We start from the raw sequence: 16,674 nt of genomic DNA on the forward strand, positions 1-16,674 counted from the left end.
GGCAGATGGGGTTGAATAACTATCGAATGCTCGATCGTCTCACGCCTTGCACAAAGTACACTTGTTCAACAGTTCGCAGCCAGGACATTGTCGGTTTACCTCCCTCGCAACTTCGCCGTTCTTATTTGCCAGCTTCCGCATCCCTCGTTGCAGATGTTGGATGACGTTCTTCCATACATGCGGGAAAGGTCAAACCCACGACATCTCGCAAGTAGTTCAACTGGATCCAGAAATCGTTTCCCGTCCCACAGCCACTCTTCTCCCGTATAATCGAAAATCAATCGCCGCCTATGGCGTCTCCTTGGCAGAGATGCAGTCTTTCGTCGGTGAGTCTGACTTCCACGCGCCTTTCTTACTGCCCATGCTTTCTCCGTCAAGAGTTCGCTCCGGAGCTCGTTTTACCCCAAGGCTGGTCTGCCTGGCGAGGAAATTAGCGCTTGGTTCGCTTATCCGTACCCCCACCCACTTTCCCGAGACATTCGCCGCTAGATGACGCGTTGTTGGAGCCTAACGCGGTGAAAAGAGGCTGATGGGATGCACGGGCTCGACCACGGATCGTCCAGAGTCTCCCTGGGTCTTTCCGAGCCCATTTTGAGAGCCCTTGCTCACAGGCACTGGTGAGTAGCGGCTCCCAAACAAGTTGCCGTTATGATTGTTCGAAGTCGCCTGAGTTCCCGAAGATGTAGAGGAATGCTCCGAGTCATTGGCAGGTTTCGGCGTGAACGGAGTGAAAACAAATGGCTTCCATTTAGGAAGAGACGCGGGTGAACTTTTTGGCCCGTCGGCCCCGGGTCCAAACAACTTCTGGCTGAATAGTGGTCGTGGCGAGGCTTGGCTGGATGATGTCGCCGTGCTGTTGGAGGCCGAGGTCGAGGCAGGGGTGGGGAGGGTGGCTACGGAGGGATCTGGGGAAAGGCTTGTTAGTCTCCACCAAACTTAACTGCTGAAAAGGCCTGGATTGAGGGTATTTTGTTCGTGAAAATAAAAAAACACAAGCAGCGGGGTACTGACTCTGGCACGCCGTCGGGAGAACTAGATCCTACGTTTCAGCTTATGTACGTTCTCGACGTGTTTTCATAAAGGTAACACGAGACTCACCAGTGACTGCTCTCGGTTTATATCGGCGACACTGCTCTAGACCCTGACGCAAGACGTCGATTTCGTCCTGCAGGTGTCGCCTCCGCGATTGAGCGTCTTCCGACTCGGCAGCTAGCTCGCGCAGCCGCTCACTGGACATGCGATCCACCTTTGTCGGCGTGAGAATGTCGGGGATATCGCAGACGAGACAGCTCTCGATTGCGAGGTTGATGATGTTGTCGGTGAAGGTCCGTCGAGACATCTACCGTCCAGTATTCAGCAAATCCCGATGCTTTCTCAAGTGGAAGAGACGTGAGGGCGTACTTCGTAATAAGCTTCCATCATATCAATGACTTTGTCTGAGCCAAACTCGCCTCCATCAATGTCATCAGCATTGGAAACGACCTCGGATATCAAGGTGCGCGTGAGCTTCTTGCGGGATTTCTGGTCCTCGAACATGTCGGGATGCTCTTCGCGAAATGCCTCGACAAGGTGATCGGCGAGACGACTGGTGGACCGCTGCGACATGGTCCGATGGAAGACGGCATCCAAGGGGAGCGCGTAGCCTTGGGTGTAGGGTCGCAGCAGCTCCTCAAGCTTGCCTCGCAACGCATTCTCCTTGTCGCTGAAAAAGGGGTCGACGCATGTGCTGAGGATGGCCTCGGTCGTCCTGCTCGTGTCGGGATGCCCAATGACATGCCTGAACAGCTGGTCGACAAATGCCTTGGCAGCAAGCGTGACCGTGTTGATGTGAAACTCGGCAATCGACCTCCAAGGTGAGGCCTGCTTCTGGAATAGCTGGATCACCAGCTCTTGGTTTGGGGACCCCGGGAATTCCCGGCCTTGATTGGAAGCAGCCTGCTGCTGGAGCTGGGCGCTCATGTCCTCAAGCGTGATTGTCTCGGGATTGGGGAAGTTGTAGGGATAGCGCTCCATAAAGGTCTCAAGATAGTCTGGGACTTGGCTGTCGTCGACGGCTCGTCCGATTTGTTTGTTAGACCCCTTGGTCGTCAGCACGTGGTCGAAGACGCGGTTGAAGTTGCGAAGCTGTGCACGCAGCTTGTGGTCTTGGTCGTCCAGGTCTCCGAAGAAAGGGTCGTTGTAGCGCCCATGAATGCCGTCACGCGCCAAGCGCTGGAATTCGCCCGTGATGGTGAGCAAGAAGGACCGCATGTCTTCCTGGCTGGATCTCGAGTTGCCCAGTCGATCCAGTTCCTCCTGGCGCTCTCGGAGCTTCCCTTCAATGTCCTGGACAACACCGTGCAGATTGTTGCGAATGTGGTCGTACAAGACGCGGCTGAGTTTCCTGCGCAGACTGACGACGCCACGGTCTTCTCGAGGTATCGAGGCCCAGGCCGAGTTCTGGAAGAAGTTGTCTTCGTTGGCGTCTCTGCAGTCGAGGCTGGGCTCGTCCTCTGCTCTGTTACGCAAGACGTGCCACCCGAGCTTGAGCTTGTTGGCGCTCTCTTGGTTCCTGGCCAGCTGGATGTAGGTCCTCTCGTCCATGTAGCCGGGGCGGGTGAGATCGGGCTTGTTGATGACGCCAATGGTGCGCTCTCTCTGGGGATCGTGCTCTTTGACCTTGCGGAGGGCGATGTGGTTTGCCAGCTGATTGCTGGCGGTGATGACGACCAGGATGATGCTGTTCTTCTGGCTCATGTAGCTCTCGACGAGCTGATCAACCGTCTCCTTGCCGCGCATGGACTGGTCGGCCGTGTCGACCTGGAAGAGGCCCGGAAGATCCACGAGGGTCAGGGGGTACATACTTGGGCCCTCGATCTCGAGGCGCAAGACATCCTTTGAGAAGTCTCGGCCGGTGCCAGCAAGACCCATGGACTCCTTGGCCTCCTGGATGATGTCGGGGAGGTCGGCCTGGTTGAAGCCGGCCCTCTGGAACGTCTTTGAGGGCCTTGAGCGGTCGGCAAACTTGACGCTGACATCGACACGGGTTTCCTTGGCCTGGCGGAGGACAAGCTCGGTGGCAAAGCGGGTGCAGAGGCCGCCCTGGACGGGGAAGCGCACGTGGGAGATGGCCTCCAGGACCGACGACTTGCCGGCCGACTGCTCGCCGACGACGATGATCTGGGGCAGGTTGACGATTCTGCCTACGCCGCACGAGCTGAGGCGGTCCGTGACTTCGTGAAGGGCCCTGGCCTCGGCCGTGTTGAGCTGGCCGAGGACGGTCGGGCTGAGGGAGACGTCCATGGTCAGTGATTGTCTCCTCAGACTGGCGGACGGACGAGCTTTGCCTCTCGAGAGGAGGTGTGCATGCAAGCGAGCTGAAGCGCCAAGACGGGTATTTATAGGGATTCCCTGAGGACGAGGCAGACGGCGGATGCGAGGGCTTCGAGGTTCATGTTTGCCAAAATGGCCCTGACAGGGGGGGTAGGAGCGGGTACAGCGGGCTGTCGCTGGGGTCCCGGCTGCCGAGGCCTGAGGCCAGAGATTCAGGGCTCCTCTAATCTCATTTGGCGGCCTTGGGGACTTTCCCCGTCCCCCCCCCACCCAACACATCTCACGTCCTCACGCAGACTCGGGGGAGAGTTGGGGCTGAGGCTCCTCGATGGGCCATGTCGCTGCGACCGCCCGCGCAGAGGCGCAGCACGGGTTCTACCGCAGGCCTCGACGCCCAGTCGACACGCATGTCCCTGCTGAGCCTGTTGGTCGCGCGACGCAGGGGTAGCATTGGGCGGCTGAGGAAGGCGGCCATTGGCGCCCTGGTCTGCGAACCTGACAATTGTTTGCCTCCATCGCAGGCGGCCAGGCAGCCTCGTCAGACAAATCCTGCCGACGCCGAGTTACCCTGCGCATGCACGATGGCGTCGAGAGCGAGGGTCTGAACAGTTTTCTAAATATAGACGTCGAGCTGTCCGGACCGGTCGGGGCATCATCAGCTTCACTTTCGCCGGAGCTCGTCCGCATTTGTACGACGCAGCAGCCTTGGCAAGCAGACCATAGCATCAACATAGACGGTACATACTTTGCAGCTTGAATAAATCACACAAACCCGGCTTCTCCCCCATAACGGCGCTACGACAGGTTCTGCATCTTGACGCTCGGGTTCGAGTTGGAGTCCCGGCCAGACTGCTCCTCCCACTTGACGCCACGAGCCGAGCGCTGCCGGCGAAGCATGTGCAGATGCTGCTGCTTCCTCCGGTAGACCAGCAGCGCCGCCACGGCCAGCCCGACAACGCCGGCGACACACCCGACGACGATGCCGGCAATGGCACCGCCCGACAGGCTGGTCCTGTCCTCCGAAGGGCCCGCGAACACGTCCGACGACGGAGAGCTGCCGCCGTCCAGGTCTTGGTCAGAACTGGGCTCGGTGGCGTTGAAGCACGGGATCGCCGTGGTGAAGCGCGCCGGCTCGACATAGGTGATGTCGGCGCAGGCATAAAACGTCTCCACCTCGGGCTTGTCGAACTCGGCGCTGTATTTGATCTGCAGCGTGGCCTTGGCCCCCGCTCTGACCGACGACGGGGCATCCGCTACCGGCACGCACGTGTGGCCCGGGTCGATGTCACGAAAGGCCTTGGCATCTATAAGCGTCGAAAAGTCTGTATTGGCTTTGGGGTCTGGTGTCACAGCATGTTAGGACGCGTGCGGCCGCAAAGGACACGAGACTGCTCACCGGCCCGGTAGGAGATGCTGAGGACGGCATCCCACGACTCGTCCTGGGCCACCAGGGCAATCTTTCCGTTCTCTGGCCTCGTTGCTTAGCCATGCTCGGCAGCATGAAGCCATGGTCTGTACAACTCACTCAGGGGGAACCCAGTCCTGTTTCCGACCCTGGCGACGGAGCCGCAGGGGGCCGTGTTGTCCGCAGCGGCCGACCAGACGCGGTCCGGCGGCCACATGAAGGCGGCGGGGCCCATGTCTCCCGAGGTCATCTGGGCGCCCACCGCGGGGACTGTCGTGATGCCCACGGCCAGTGCGACCAAGACTCTGGAGAGGAGCTGTGTCATTGTTTTTCGAGATGTGGATGTTCAGGCTGGACTACAAACCGTGGCCTTGTTCTCGCGCGATTCTCTTGTTTTCCTTGGACGCGCAAGCCGTCCCCCCCGGCTCTTTATTAATGAAGCGAGCAGAAACGGCACATTCCCCTCACCTTGTGTCACTGCCGGCAGCCTTTGCGACTGGCTGTTGATTCGGCTGAAAGCAGACGAGAAAGAGGGGTCGACAACCAATAGCCAGCTGGCTGCTGGTGACACCAGCCCGATTCTCGCCACTGAGATGCGGGCCCACGCCTCTTGCTTCCGGCCATCATCCATCCTCTTCACCACACAACAAGCGTGGCTGCACTCTTGTCCAGTTGCAATTCCGCCGACACTAGACCCAAAGAGCACCAGTCCGAGGCATTAATTTATCAGATCATCTGATAAGCCCGGTCTAAATCTAATCAGATGCGACGGCCCCTTTCCATTGGCTGGCTTACACGCCTTCTCCCCACCGCATGCAGGCCCGGCACAAACGACCTGCCGAGCTCGGTCAATGTCCAGCTGCAAGTCTTTTTCCGATTCCTTGTATCTGGGCTTCCACATGCCAGACACGCTGCAAGGTGCTTGCATGGCGTGGTTCCCAGAACACCAGCAGCCTAATAGTATGTCTGCACATTTTTAAAACAGAACGAGGTGGACCTGTCTCGACACCGAGGTCCTGTCTCGACATCAAGTAGCTGTCTCGACGCCAAGTGCCTTTCTCGACACCAAAAGTACCTACCTGTCTCGATATCAACAGGTGACCTGTGCCGGAAGCAGGGGTCTGGCTGGGCACACCAAAATCTTCACAGGTCATGTACTTAAAAGCAGCATCCCCTCCCCCACTAGCCCCTCGCGCCGCCCTCTTGTAGTCTCAAGCGACCCTTGTTTGAATACCCAGTACATGCACGCTTCTCGCAAAGTCTTTACCCGTCGTTCATCCTCAAGATTCTTGCTCGCCGCGATGCACTTCTCCACCCTCGTTGCCGTTGCTGCTTCTCTGGTCTCGGTCGCCGTCGCCACCGCCTCCCCCAGCCTGCTGCCGTTCCAAGATGCTGCCGTCCTCGCCAAGCGTGCGCGTGATCGGAGCCCCGAGGCCATAATATGCCACAAGACCTGCGGTATCTTCTCTGCTGCGTCGTCTCTGGCGGGTTCGTCGTCCTGGAGCTGATGCGAGTCAGGGAACACCATCCTTGGGGCCAGCAAGGAGGGCCACTGCAAGGATAACGCCTGGGGGGAGCTTCAGAAGAAATGTGACGAGTGTGCTCCCAAATACGATAACATTGCCGAGGATTACCACGACAAGCTCCAAGAGGCTCTCGCGCCCTGCGGTCTCAAGGCCCCGCCCACTTCTGCCGGCGGTGAGCAGCCGTCCAGCGCTGCTCCCTCGTCTGTCGCAGTCCCGCCCACGTCTACTACCCATGTCCGGCCCACGTCTGCCAGTCAGGAGAGCACCGCCGCCGTGGTTAGCCCAGCCTCGACTGGCCTCAGCAGTCTTGTTTCGTCTGCGAACAGCGCTGTTGTCTCAGCCACCTCTACATCCGTCATCGGTGGCACCCGGGCCAACGCAAGCACCGTAAGTCATCCGCCACGCTCGCGCCCCGGACCTCCACTGACATGGCCCCTCAAGACCGCCCGTTCCTCCAGCGCAAGCAACGACGCTCGGAGCTCACATGCGGTCGCGTTCGTCCCTCTGGTCGCGACATTTGCCGTCTTGTTTGCGGCCGCCATGCTCTGATAATATGTCGAAAAGCCTTTCTTTCCATGTCATCCAGGGCCGTCGGCATGCTCGTCTTGGTCGGATGTCATCTGCTTTGGTACTATAGTGTTCTTAATTCGTAACTCATCAATCCTTCTGCAACGCTACTTGAGCGCCATGCCCCCGAATGCTCGATCCAACTCGGCACCCTGATCATGATCCGCTTGCGTCTCCGCCCTGGCTTCCCCCCGCCCTTGCGGCACCGAGCTCGGGCCAGGCTGTTGTGCCGACGGAGCACGTTCAGGCTCCAGCAGCCGCGCATCGCTGTCAAGCCATCCAGGCGCCACTCTCCGCTTCTCGGCCAGCTCCCGCTCCTTGATGCGGTCCTCGAACTCGCGTAGTTCCCGCTCGGCGTCCTTTTGCAGGTCCGTCACGTGATTGAGCAGCGCGTGGCACGACTCGAGGATCTCGTCTGGCGAGGCCGCGTGCCCGGAGCCGGAGACGACAAACCGGGGCTTGGGCTGCTCCGAGGAGCCGTTGTCGGCCGCCGTCGGGATGCCGAGCGAGGACGGCGGGATATTGGACGGCATCGTCTTGTAGTTGTAGGAGAGCGTGGTGGCGGTGGGGAGAGAGACAAAGGGCGAGACGGTGAGGGGGACCTGCTCTAGCAGGGGATGGGGGCCTTGAGGTGGCTGGGTCAGCTGTGCCGCAGCGGGCATCGTAGGCATTGGAGGCTCACGGTTGCTGTACATGCTTTGGTGGCCGCTAGATCCACGCTGGCCATGCAGTCGCGCGAGGTGGCTTGGGCTAGATGCGTTTGGCCCGGCGTAAGGGGCGCTTGTCGCACTCAGAAAGAGCGGTCGTTCGCTGTAATGGTCCGGGATGCAAGACGCCGCGTCGAAACGTGTCGAGAAGAGAGATGGGGAATCGGGGATGAGGAATCGGGGACGTTAGAGCGATAAGCAGCTGCTCGTATCGATAGGCTGATAGGCCTAACATTTTCTCGCCCTGCCCCTCACTGGCAGCGCGGTTCACGCTTCAAGCTACGAGGCATCGCCTTTCTACGAAACAACAAAAGCCTCGCGCCGACTTCGCCAGCCAAACGGCTGCGGTAGAATCCCCGCCATGCTCGCCACGACCATCCGCGCGCCCCCCTCGGTGGAGGACTATGTGCCTCTTGCCGAGTACCAGTCGCAGACGCCCGAGTCCTTTGCCGACGGCAAGCCCGTGCTGCACTTCCACCTCCAAGGCGCGACGGCTTCGGTCCCAAAGTCGCAGTGTGGCCGCTTGGCCCTGTTCCCGGCAGACATGGTGCCTGCAGCCGACGAGGACGCCCAGGCCAACGGGCAAGCCGACGAAGAGCAGCCTGTGAAGCAAAAGGTCGATGTCTTTGTCAACTCAGAGTAAGCAGCCACGGCAATCAGGGACAGCCGCATGGCTGACCAGAATGACAGGAGCTTTACCGTCTTCAGCCAGCAAGCCGAGGCTGGGGTTTCGATCCCGTATCCCTCCATCTCGATCCACGCAGTCAAACACGTCGCCGGCGAGGCCGAGGGCAGCCGCATCCAGGCAGTCTGGATGCAGCTCGAGTTCTCCGACGGCGGCGCAAACGACGACGACTTCAGCACCGTCGAGCTGACCATTGTTCCCTCGAGCCCCGAGGGCAATGCGATGCGCACCGCTGCGCAGCAGCTGTACGACGCCGTGTCCAACTGTTCCGACCTGCATCCCGACCCCGACGACGCAGATGACGACGATGGTGAGTACGATGGCATCGTCTTCGAGGGTGGCGCTGAGCACGAGGCGCTGGAGGGTTTCGCGGGGGTCTTGCGCGGCTCATCGAACGGGGGCTTGCCGCCGCCGATGCCCGGCAGCGGGGGATGGATCACTGCGGACAATGTGCACGAGTTCTTTGACGGCGACGGCAACTGGCTCGGCCGTGACGGAGAGGCCCAGGACGGCGCCGACGGCGAGCTGGGTGAGGGCGCTGGTAGAACCCGCCCTCGCGACGAGCTGGAGCCGGACGGCGCCAACGGCTACGACGGCGCAAACGAGGATCAAGACATGAAGCGGCCACGAGTCGACGAATAGAAAACGAAGAACGTGACCGAGCCTCGACACGAGGCCGACGCAAGGGCGCGCGGCGTTTCAGGACAGGACAAGGACAAATAGGGCAAACGAGAATACCAGGGCTCGGTGCTTAGGTGCGGAAAAGTCTTATGGCGTTCGCGACAGAGTAATAAACACTAAACCTCCTCGACAGGAGTCATTAATTTTTAAGGCCTCGACATCATAGATGCTACTATGAACCGAATCCGAGCCGCGGGGTTTCTACTCCCGAGACGTCAAATGCATCGCCAATATTCTATGTGTAATGAAGAAGATTTCTTTTCAAAAGTTTAAAAGAGAAATAGGGGTTGCGAAGAAGAGTAGGAAGGAAGAAGAAAGGGGGGGTGTTTATAGAAAGGAAAGGTTACTGGAGAGGATGTGCTTGGCACTGCACGTCTGTGCTATATCGGCTGTTGTCGTCGTCGTCGTCCTCTTCTTCCTCCAGCCCAGCCTGTCGGGGATGCTCACATCCTCGGGCACCGCTTCCGAGACTCTCCGTCAGACGAGAGCGTGGCAGGGGAGCCGTCCCGCTCGCGGCGGCCGAGGCCATCGACGCGGCCTTGGCGGCCGTCGGCGATGCGCTTCTCAAACGCGACGGCCAGGTTCTTAACCGGCCCGGGGACGAGCTTCTGCCTGATGCCGGCGGGGGCGGCGGGGGCGGCAGGGGCGGCAGAGGCGGAGACGGTGGCTGGCGACAGCGGCACGGTGCACGAGCCCGGCAGCGGGACCCGCATCTCGCGGTTCGCGCTGCGACGGGGGTTCTTCAGGCCCGGCACCGGAGGCGGGCCCCCGTCGACCCGCGGCGCCTTGAGCACCTCGAGGCCTTGGTTCTCCTTGCCGTGCTGCTGCTCCTTGCCGAGGCTGTCCCGGCGCTGCTGGTGCTGCAGCAGGAGCCGGTCCCGATCGCTGCTGGGGCGGGCGGCGGCGGTGGCGGCGGAGCGGCCGTCGGCCGAGGCGGACTTGCGGTGGTGGTGGGGCCGGTGCTTGGGCGGGCTGTTGCCGATGTTGAGGTAGTGCCGGCTCCCGATGGCGCTGGGTCGCGGCATCGGCCGCCCCTGCGCCTGAGACATGGCCGCCGCCGCCGCCGCCGCCACGCCGCCGCTGAAGAGGCTGGGCAGCGTCGGCGAGTCGGCCATGTCGACGCCGCCGCCCACGGCCGTCGACGCAACAGACGCGGCGCTGTACGAGCTCACCATGCTGTTCATCCGGCGCAGCTCGGCGATGGTGTTGCCCAGCGTTTGCGGATACTGCTGCTCGCGCGCAGAGCGCGATGTCGGACACCTCGACGGCGAGCCCCCCGCGACCGACACCGACGGCGCCATCGAGTACGACGAGCTCGACGCGGACAGCTTGCGCTCCACGGAACACGGGCTCGGCATTCTGGCCTTGTTGCTGCTGCTATTGTCCCTGGGCCGCGGCGACAAGGGCGTCGCGACTATGGACCCGTCCGGCGCCGTCACCGTCGTCGGCGGACGCGGCAGGGCCCGCCGCGGCGACGACGTGCACAGCAGCATGGACAGGATGTCGTGCTCGTTGTAGGGTGACGACGACGCTGCCGACGACGCCGCGCTGTGCCGCTTGGGCGGCGTCACGGGGCTCGCCGTCGGCGACCGCCGCCTGTCGTCGCCGTGGAGCCACTCGCGCCGCGGCGTCTCGCACGTGGGCTTCTGCGTCACGTCCGAGTCGTCGCCCGAGTCAGATGCGCTGTGCACCGAGTCGGTCGTGAAGCTCGACTCGGACGCCGCGCCAGTCATGCCGGATCGCCGCTGCAGCTTGCGCCGAGCCGCCTCATCGTCCTTGGAGCAGATCCCCCCCTCGTCTGATGTTGTTTCCGACGACGACGACGACGACGAAGCCTGCCGGGGCTTGGTGTCCGACGGCGGCGGCGGCAGCACCGGCCATCGCCGACCGCTCGTCGTCGCCCTCTCGCCGTCGCGGTACAGCGCGTGCAGCGAGTTTGCAGATATCGGCCTCAGGGGCTTGGCGCCCGCCGCCGGCGAAGTCTGCATCCTCTTCTCCATGCTGCGCGGGCTGATGGTCTTGATGCGCCGCAGCGGCCGCGGGCCCGACAGCTGCGGCTTGGACTGCCAGCTAGGCGCCTGATACGGCCCGTTGCCCACAAAGGGGTCCTGCCAACTGGGCTGCGCTGGTGCTGCTTCCTGGGAGCCGGTCTCCCCTCCTTCTTGGTGTTGTTGTTTTTGTTGCTGTTGTTGTTGTTGTTGTTGTTGCGACTGCTGGTCCTTTCCCTCCTCTGGCTCGCCCACGCTGTACAGCGTCGACAGCGAGCTCGAAGCATCGCTGTCCCTCGACCGCGGCCTCTCCGGGCTTCGATGCGGGCTTCGCTGCGGGCTGCGCTGCGGGCTGCGCTTCGGGCTCAGCTGGCTCTGCCACTCATCTTCTCCCCGCGGCTGCTCCCACTCCTGGCCCCGTAGCCTGCTGGGGCTCGACAGCCCCCCCGGCAGCTCAAGCTCCTGCGTGGCCTCGGCGATGAGGCTGTCGGCCGCACTATCGACCGAGGCAGCCGAGGCGTCGCGGCCCAGCATCGCCTGGCCAGTCGTCGGCGTCGGCGTCGTTGTCGAGGAAGTGCTCATCACGCCGCCTCGCTTGGTCGGGCTCGGCGTCGAGCGGCCGGCCCGGGAAGATGCCGTGCGGCAGCTCCGCGGCGTCTTGGTCGGCGACGACCACGGCGTCATGGCAGGCGAAGGCCCGCGCGATCGTTCCCGGAGCCGCTCATCCGTCGACCGCAGAATATCTCGCAAGTCCGTATCCGTCGCCACCACCAGCCACGAGTTCGCATGCACGGGCACCACTCTCGCCCTATCCCGCAGCGGCGGCGGAGGCGGCACGTCATCCTCCGGCCTCGGCTGCAGCACGGCCTTGGTCAGCGCCGGATCCGACTGCGTCCTGGGAGGATGCCGCTTCTGCATGTCCATGTCCTGCATCATCGTCGGCAGCGGCGGCGCCGGAGGCGGCGGCATCGGCTGGGACTGGTGGCGATGAGCATGTCCCCCCTGCGGCTGCATCTCAACCGCCTCGCCCTGTTCCGCGGTGACGAGGTTGGGCAGCGTGCGCACGCGGCCGAACCAGCCATCTCTGCTGAAGCGTTTTTCCCGCAGGCTCTTGCGCGGCTTGGGCGCCTGGCCGTCGTCGTCGTCGACCCAGACCTGCGAATGCGGCCTCCTGTTGCTCGGCGCGCGGAAGAAGTTGAAGCTGTTGTAGGTGGGCAGGGGCGGCAGCACAGGCGGCATGGCGAGGGAGCGGCGGCTGGAAAAGGCCGTCGGCAGAGCACTCGTCGACTCCACGAGGCGCCGCTTGGTCAGACGAGACGACAGGCCACGCATTTCGTCGACGGACCGGGCATAGACCGTCGTCCGGCACGGCTGGCGACGATGGTTGATGCGCCACGCCAGCAGAAGCCCGATGGCCATGAACAGCAAGGCACCGCCCCCGAGCGCAATCGCCAGCAGCCATCCCAGCCCCAGCCCTCTCGGCTCCTCTCTCGCCAGGATATTCGGGTCCGTCATGGTGCAGCGCCGCCGCCGTCTTCGTCGTCGTCGTCGTCGTCGTCGTCGTTGTCGTCGTGGCCGGGCAGCTGCGACGAGTTGCGAAAGGGCTCATAGATGTGTGCCGTCCAAGCAACCCATCGAGGATGACAGGTCTTGATCATTTCCTTGTCGTAAACATCTCTCATCATGTCGCCGGCCCAAGCTTATTGCAACGGCCTCTGTGCAATCTCGCGAGGAATGCGTTGCCCAGTGTCACCCATTCCAGTCCATGGCCCACCCCGAACTCATCTCATTTTCGACCATTGTGCGCCGTACGGCGCCGCCAAGGCATGCTTGCCGGTCGGAAGCAGCGTCGAGACCTCATCTTGTGCCCTGAGTCAATGTTTTGCAGGGATATGATGTCGAGCTGGGATCTGTATATACATACGTAGGTGGTTTGGTGTTGTCTTCTCGGCGGCTGTCTATTAATACGGCCCCTCTCACCACGCAAGCAGGGCCTCGATTAACAGCACCAGGGCACTTGATGTGGTCTTTTTGCCGCCAGATTAGCAATCATTTCTTACGCTCCGCAGGCCGAAGCAGAGCGTATAATTTCCAAAATTGCAGAGTATTATGGCCACGAACGTCTCTAATAGAGCTATCACTGTATAGTCTAGGACACGCTATTGTCCCCGCCGCGTTTGGTAGTATCCCCGATCGGGTAAGGCGCCCTCTCCGGGCCCCGCCCTCCAAGAGCCGTATAAATAGACCGACCTCAAGTTATCCTCCCCGTTTTCTTATACTCTAGACGTCTCTCCTCCCCTTTCTCTCCCGTCGCCTCCCTTATCTTTAGCCGCTATCCCCCTACTAGGCATCCTATCTTTATATATTCCCGCCTATAGCTAATCCGACCTTTACGATCTTATTATTTTCCGCTAAGATAGTCTATTTCTTATACTATAGTTTTTATCCTATAAGCGCTCCTTTTAATATATCTTATATATATATATATATATATTTATTTATTTATTACTCCGTTTAAATAATCTTTTTATATTAAAGCTTAGCCCTCTCTTATAATAGAATAGCGTTAAATAGTTACTAGGAAGCTTATTTAAAATTATTTTATAACCTTAGAATTAACCTTTTATTATTCTCTTAAATCCCTTTATTTAATTAAAATGTCTACTTATATACCTATTCTTTAAAAGAAATATAGGTATTATTAGTTATTAGGAACTCTATTTAATATAGAGACTTAAAGAAAAATAATAACTTATTAGCTAATAGTAAGAATATTATATTTATTAGACTATATTAATAGCTAATCTAAGAGGCTTTTATTATATATAAAAAGCTAGTAGTAGCTAATTCTTTAACAATCTAGTATTACTTTATAAATAAGTATAGTAAGTTAATATATTAATATATTAAATTAGAACTTCTAAAATAATAGTTATATCTTAGCCTAGCTTTAGCGTAGTACCTTTCTATAGCCTATATTATTAGTAATAGTATAATTATAATTAACCTATAGCCTTTTATAGAGATTTATATTAATTAAGTAAGTATTTAGTATAGTTTTAACCTAAGAACTAAGATAGACTTATATTAAGAGATAAACCTAGATAATACTTATAAGTAGATCCTTAACTTTTTATATATAGGTAGTAAAAAGTAAGAATAAGATAATTAAGAGAATTAAAGCCTTATAATATAGTATAGAGATCTAATATATAAAACGCTAGGTAGACCTAAAAGTCCCGAAAGATAGTACTTTATTAATAAGCTTACTTATCTTATAGTAATATTACTTAGATAATATAAGTAAAGGGGTTTTCCTACTATAAATAAAGTAGCTATAATATACTCTTCTTATTATATAAGCTAATAGTAGTATATTAACTATAGAATAAATCTTATCTTATAGAGTAAGAAACGCTTATTATTTCTTATATTATTTATTTCTTATATTATTATATTTTAATTAGGTTATAAGATATCGTATAATTAGGAATTAAAGAAATAACGTTTAGCTTAGAATACTAACTTAAGGAGGTAGTAAACTCTTAGCTAGTCTTTATACTCGTTTAAACCGAGCCCTTCCTATTCGGAAAACTTATAGATTAATATAGAGACAGTCTTCGGCTAAATAAGACGCTAACTTCTTACTATTACTTTGATAGAGAATTAAGAGTCTTTCGTTGCCCGATTTATAGGGGATTTTCTGGCCGATCGTTTCTCAGTCATCTATCCTGTCCGTGCCTCTTGTTGTGTGACAGTTATGAGCTCGGGAGGCATTTTTCGCCTATAACTTCCGGAAACTGCGCAATTGGTCGTATGTCTTTACTGACCTCTCACCATCCGTGTTGCAATCAGGATACGTACCCTTTGCACTTCACACGTCACTTTTCCCCCTTGCTTTTATGCGGAGGAGAAGCCGAGAGCAGCCGGAGGGACTTGACTAGGGCCTACGATGCGCATCGAGAATCCGTAAAGAGGTGGCTAGAACGTGCTCGGAGCCTCGTACACATTTCCATGGATGTATGGTGGTGCCCTAAAGACTTTGATTATACACCAATAATTCATCGCTCGGGTATGTATTTTATGGATTAGATATTAGCAAGGGAATTATAAATCTATAAATCACAACTAAGATTCGATGAGGCAGATTCGAGAGCCATGAGGATATAGTCACGGCTCGCCCTCGCCGATGGCTGCTACGAGGCAATATTTAGCTCTAATAGGCGGGCGATGATGTCGTCTAGAACCCTCGTTGCTATGTCTAAGCTACTCGTACTACACGGCATCGAGAGCTCTAGAGTGTTTCTCCTTTCGTCTTTGCAGGGCGTCACATTAAGTCTTAATGGCTCCGGAGGGTCGGACCTATCTAGACGAACTGTGGTTAGGTATACGTCGTGGTCTGCGGTACGGGCTGTAGGCTCCGGCATGCCTTGGTAGTAGAAAACGCAGCCGTAGGACGTCCCGTCCGGAGATAGCCCTGCTAAAGATAACGTCGGACGATGCCGTCACGGATATGATTATAAGCACTAGGGGCGCACTGAAAACCGTGGCGGCCGTGATGCCTTAAGGATAGCGGCTAATGTTAACCGCCCTGCTAACCCGAATACGGCGTCCCGGCCTAGGATCTAAGCCCGGGGTCTCGATAGGGAGATAGCTCGGTGGTGGGCTGCCTTAGAGAAGCGATGTCTAGTGTATAAAGCTCTCGGTAGCACGTAGAGATATGTGCCTTAAATAAGTCCAGAAGCTACTTATAGTCGGGGGCGGACGTCCGTCGAGGAGTACTCCAATGCATTCTGCTATACGAACGAGGCTAATACCGTTATAATGGGCGTGTGATATAGCCATAATAAGCTAGATATTATGGCTCTACTAGCATTGAATTATTAAGAACCCAATAAAAGGCATTCTAAGATAGAGGGCATCGCCGAGGTCTTGCTAGCAGGCACTCTCGCAGGCGGCCTTTGAAGATTATGAGGATTTAATCAACTTAACTTAAGGCTTAGCATTCTAGAGGAAAACCTAGAGGTAAGCGTCTCCGTGCTAGACGAAAATGCTTTAGAAAGAGTCGATATATTGGACTAGCCGGTGGCATACTCGAAGCAGGACCGTCTTATCCGTTGGCTGCCGAAACGCTATGGCAAAGTAGTTCCACTCGGTCCGGGGCTCGGCTTAGGCGCATAGGATAGAATAGTGCTGGAATTATGTGACTGGCAGAACGTCCGTGATGGCCTTTTCGTCGGCGGATATCATGGCAGATAGCTCGGCAGGGGTGGGGAGCGGAGTGCAGTGGGCGATCAAGGGGCGCGACGATAGGGAGGCAGTTTCCTCTGGTAATTCGCTGGCATCTTTAAGCTAACGGGCCATGTCGATAAGTTTTAGGTGGCGGAAAACCATAACGACGGAGAGACATAAGCCGAACTTGCGGGCATCCCTAACTAGTTCGATGGCCGCTACTAAGTCGCCTCCTATGTCGAAGAAGTTGTCTTGCTGGCTAATGGTCTCGACGGCCAGACCGAGCACTGTAGACTAAGACGATGCTAGATAACGTTAGCTATCCGTTACGGGCTGCGCGCTCCTTCTCCTCTACTGCATGGCATGGACCTTGGCTTGACTCCCGAGCAGTCTTAGAGCCTTGCGATCGATCTTGCCGGTGGGAGTGAGAGGAAGACGTTCTATAGGGACGAAAGAGGATGGAACTATGTAAGCGGGGAGGGTTTTCAAAAAACGCGTGGTTAGATCGCCGGTCCGGTAGGTCTGGCCTCTCCGTCCCGGCCTGGACGCCCCGTTCCATCTCTATAGCCAC

At 57.3% G+C, this 16,674-nt stretch overlaps 6 protein-coding genes across 6 annotated transcripts; 2 read left to right on the forward strand and 4 right to left on the reverse strand.

Moving 5' to 3' along the window:
• Positions 1-507: 507 nt before the first annotated feature.
• On the reverse strand, positions 508-3,282 carry HRG_00683 (dynamin family domain-containing protein; the record flags this gene model as incomplete). The annotated part of the gene is made up of 3 exons (XM_044859154.1): positions 508-905; positions 1,099-1,339; positions 1,402-3,282. 3 exons carry the CDS (start codon positions 3,280-3,282, stop codon positions 508-510), a joined length of 2,520 nt encoding a protein of 839 aa, XP_044725554.1.
• Positions 3,283-4,107: 825 nt separating this feature from the next.
• HRG_00684 (GPI anchored protein) lies at positions 4,108-5,042 on the reverse strand (the record flags this gene model as incomplete). Its single annotated transcript, XM_044859155.1, has 3 exons — positions 4,108-4,652; positions 4,709-4,780; positions 4,838-5,042. 3 exons carry the CDS (start codon positions 5,040-5,042, stop codon positions 4,108-4,110), a joined length of 822 nt encoding a protein of 273 aa, XP_044725555.1.
• A 976-nt stretch (positions 5,043-6,018) lies between these two features.
• HRG_00685 (uncharacterized protein) lies at positions 6,019-6,792 on the forward strand (the record flags this gene model as incomplete). Its single annotated transcript, XM_044859156.1, has 3 exons — positions 6,019-6,175; positions 6,236-6,630; positions 6,685-6,792. 3 exons carry the CDS (start codon positions 6,019-6,021, stop codon positions 6,790-6,792), a joined length of 660 nt encoding a protein of 219 aa, XP_044725556.1.
• A 125-nt stretch (positions 6,793-6,917) lies between these two features.
• On the reverse strand, positions 6,918-7,481 carry HRG_00686 (uncharacterized protein; the record flags this gene model as incomplete). The annotated part of the gene is made up of 1 exon (XM_044859157.1): positions 6,918-7,481. The coding sequence occupies one exon, from the start codon at positions 7,479-7,481 to the stop codon at positions 6,918-6,920; it is 564 nt and encodes a 187-aa protein (XP_044725557.1).
• A 397-nt stretch (positions 7,482-7,878) lies between these two features.
• HRG_00687 (regulator of volume decrease after cellular swelling domain-containing protein) lies at positions 7,879-8,844 on the forward strand (the record flags this gene model as incomplete). Its single annotated transcript, XM_044859158.1, has 2 exons — positions 7,879-8,156; positions 8,208-8,844. 2 exons carry the CDS (start codon positions 7,879-7,881, stop codon positions 8,842-8,844), a joined length of 915 nt encoding a protein of 304 aa, XP_044725558.1.
• A 482-nt stretch (positions 8,845-9,326) lies between these two features.
• HRG_00688 (uncharacterized protein) lies at positions 9,327-10,376 on the reverse strand (the record flags this gene model as incomplete). The annotated part of the gene is made up of 1 exon (XM_044859159.1): positions 9,327-10,376. One exon carries the CDS (start codon positions 10,374-10,376, stop codon positions 9,327-9,329), a length of 1,050 nt encoding a protein of 349 aa, XP_044725559.1.
• Positions 10,377-16,674: the final 6,298 nt, after the last annotated feature.

This window comes from Hirsutella rhossiliensis (assembly GCF_020360975.1).
Source record: "Hirsutella rhossiliensis strain HR02 chromosome Unknown scaffold00001, whole genome shotgun sequence".
Taxonomy (NCBI): domain Eukaryota; kingdom Fungi; phylum Ascomycota; class Sordariomycetes; order Hypocreales; family Ophiocordycipitaceae; genus Hirsutella; species Hirsutella rhossiliensis.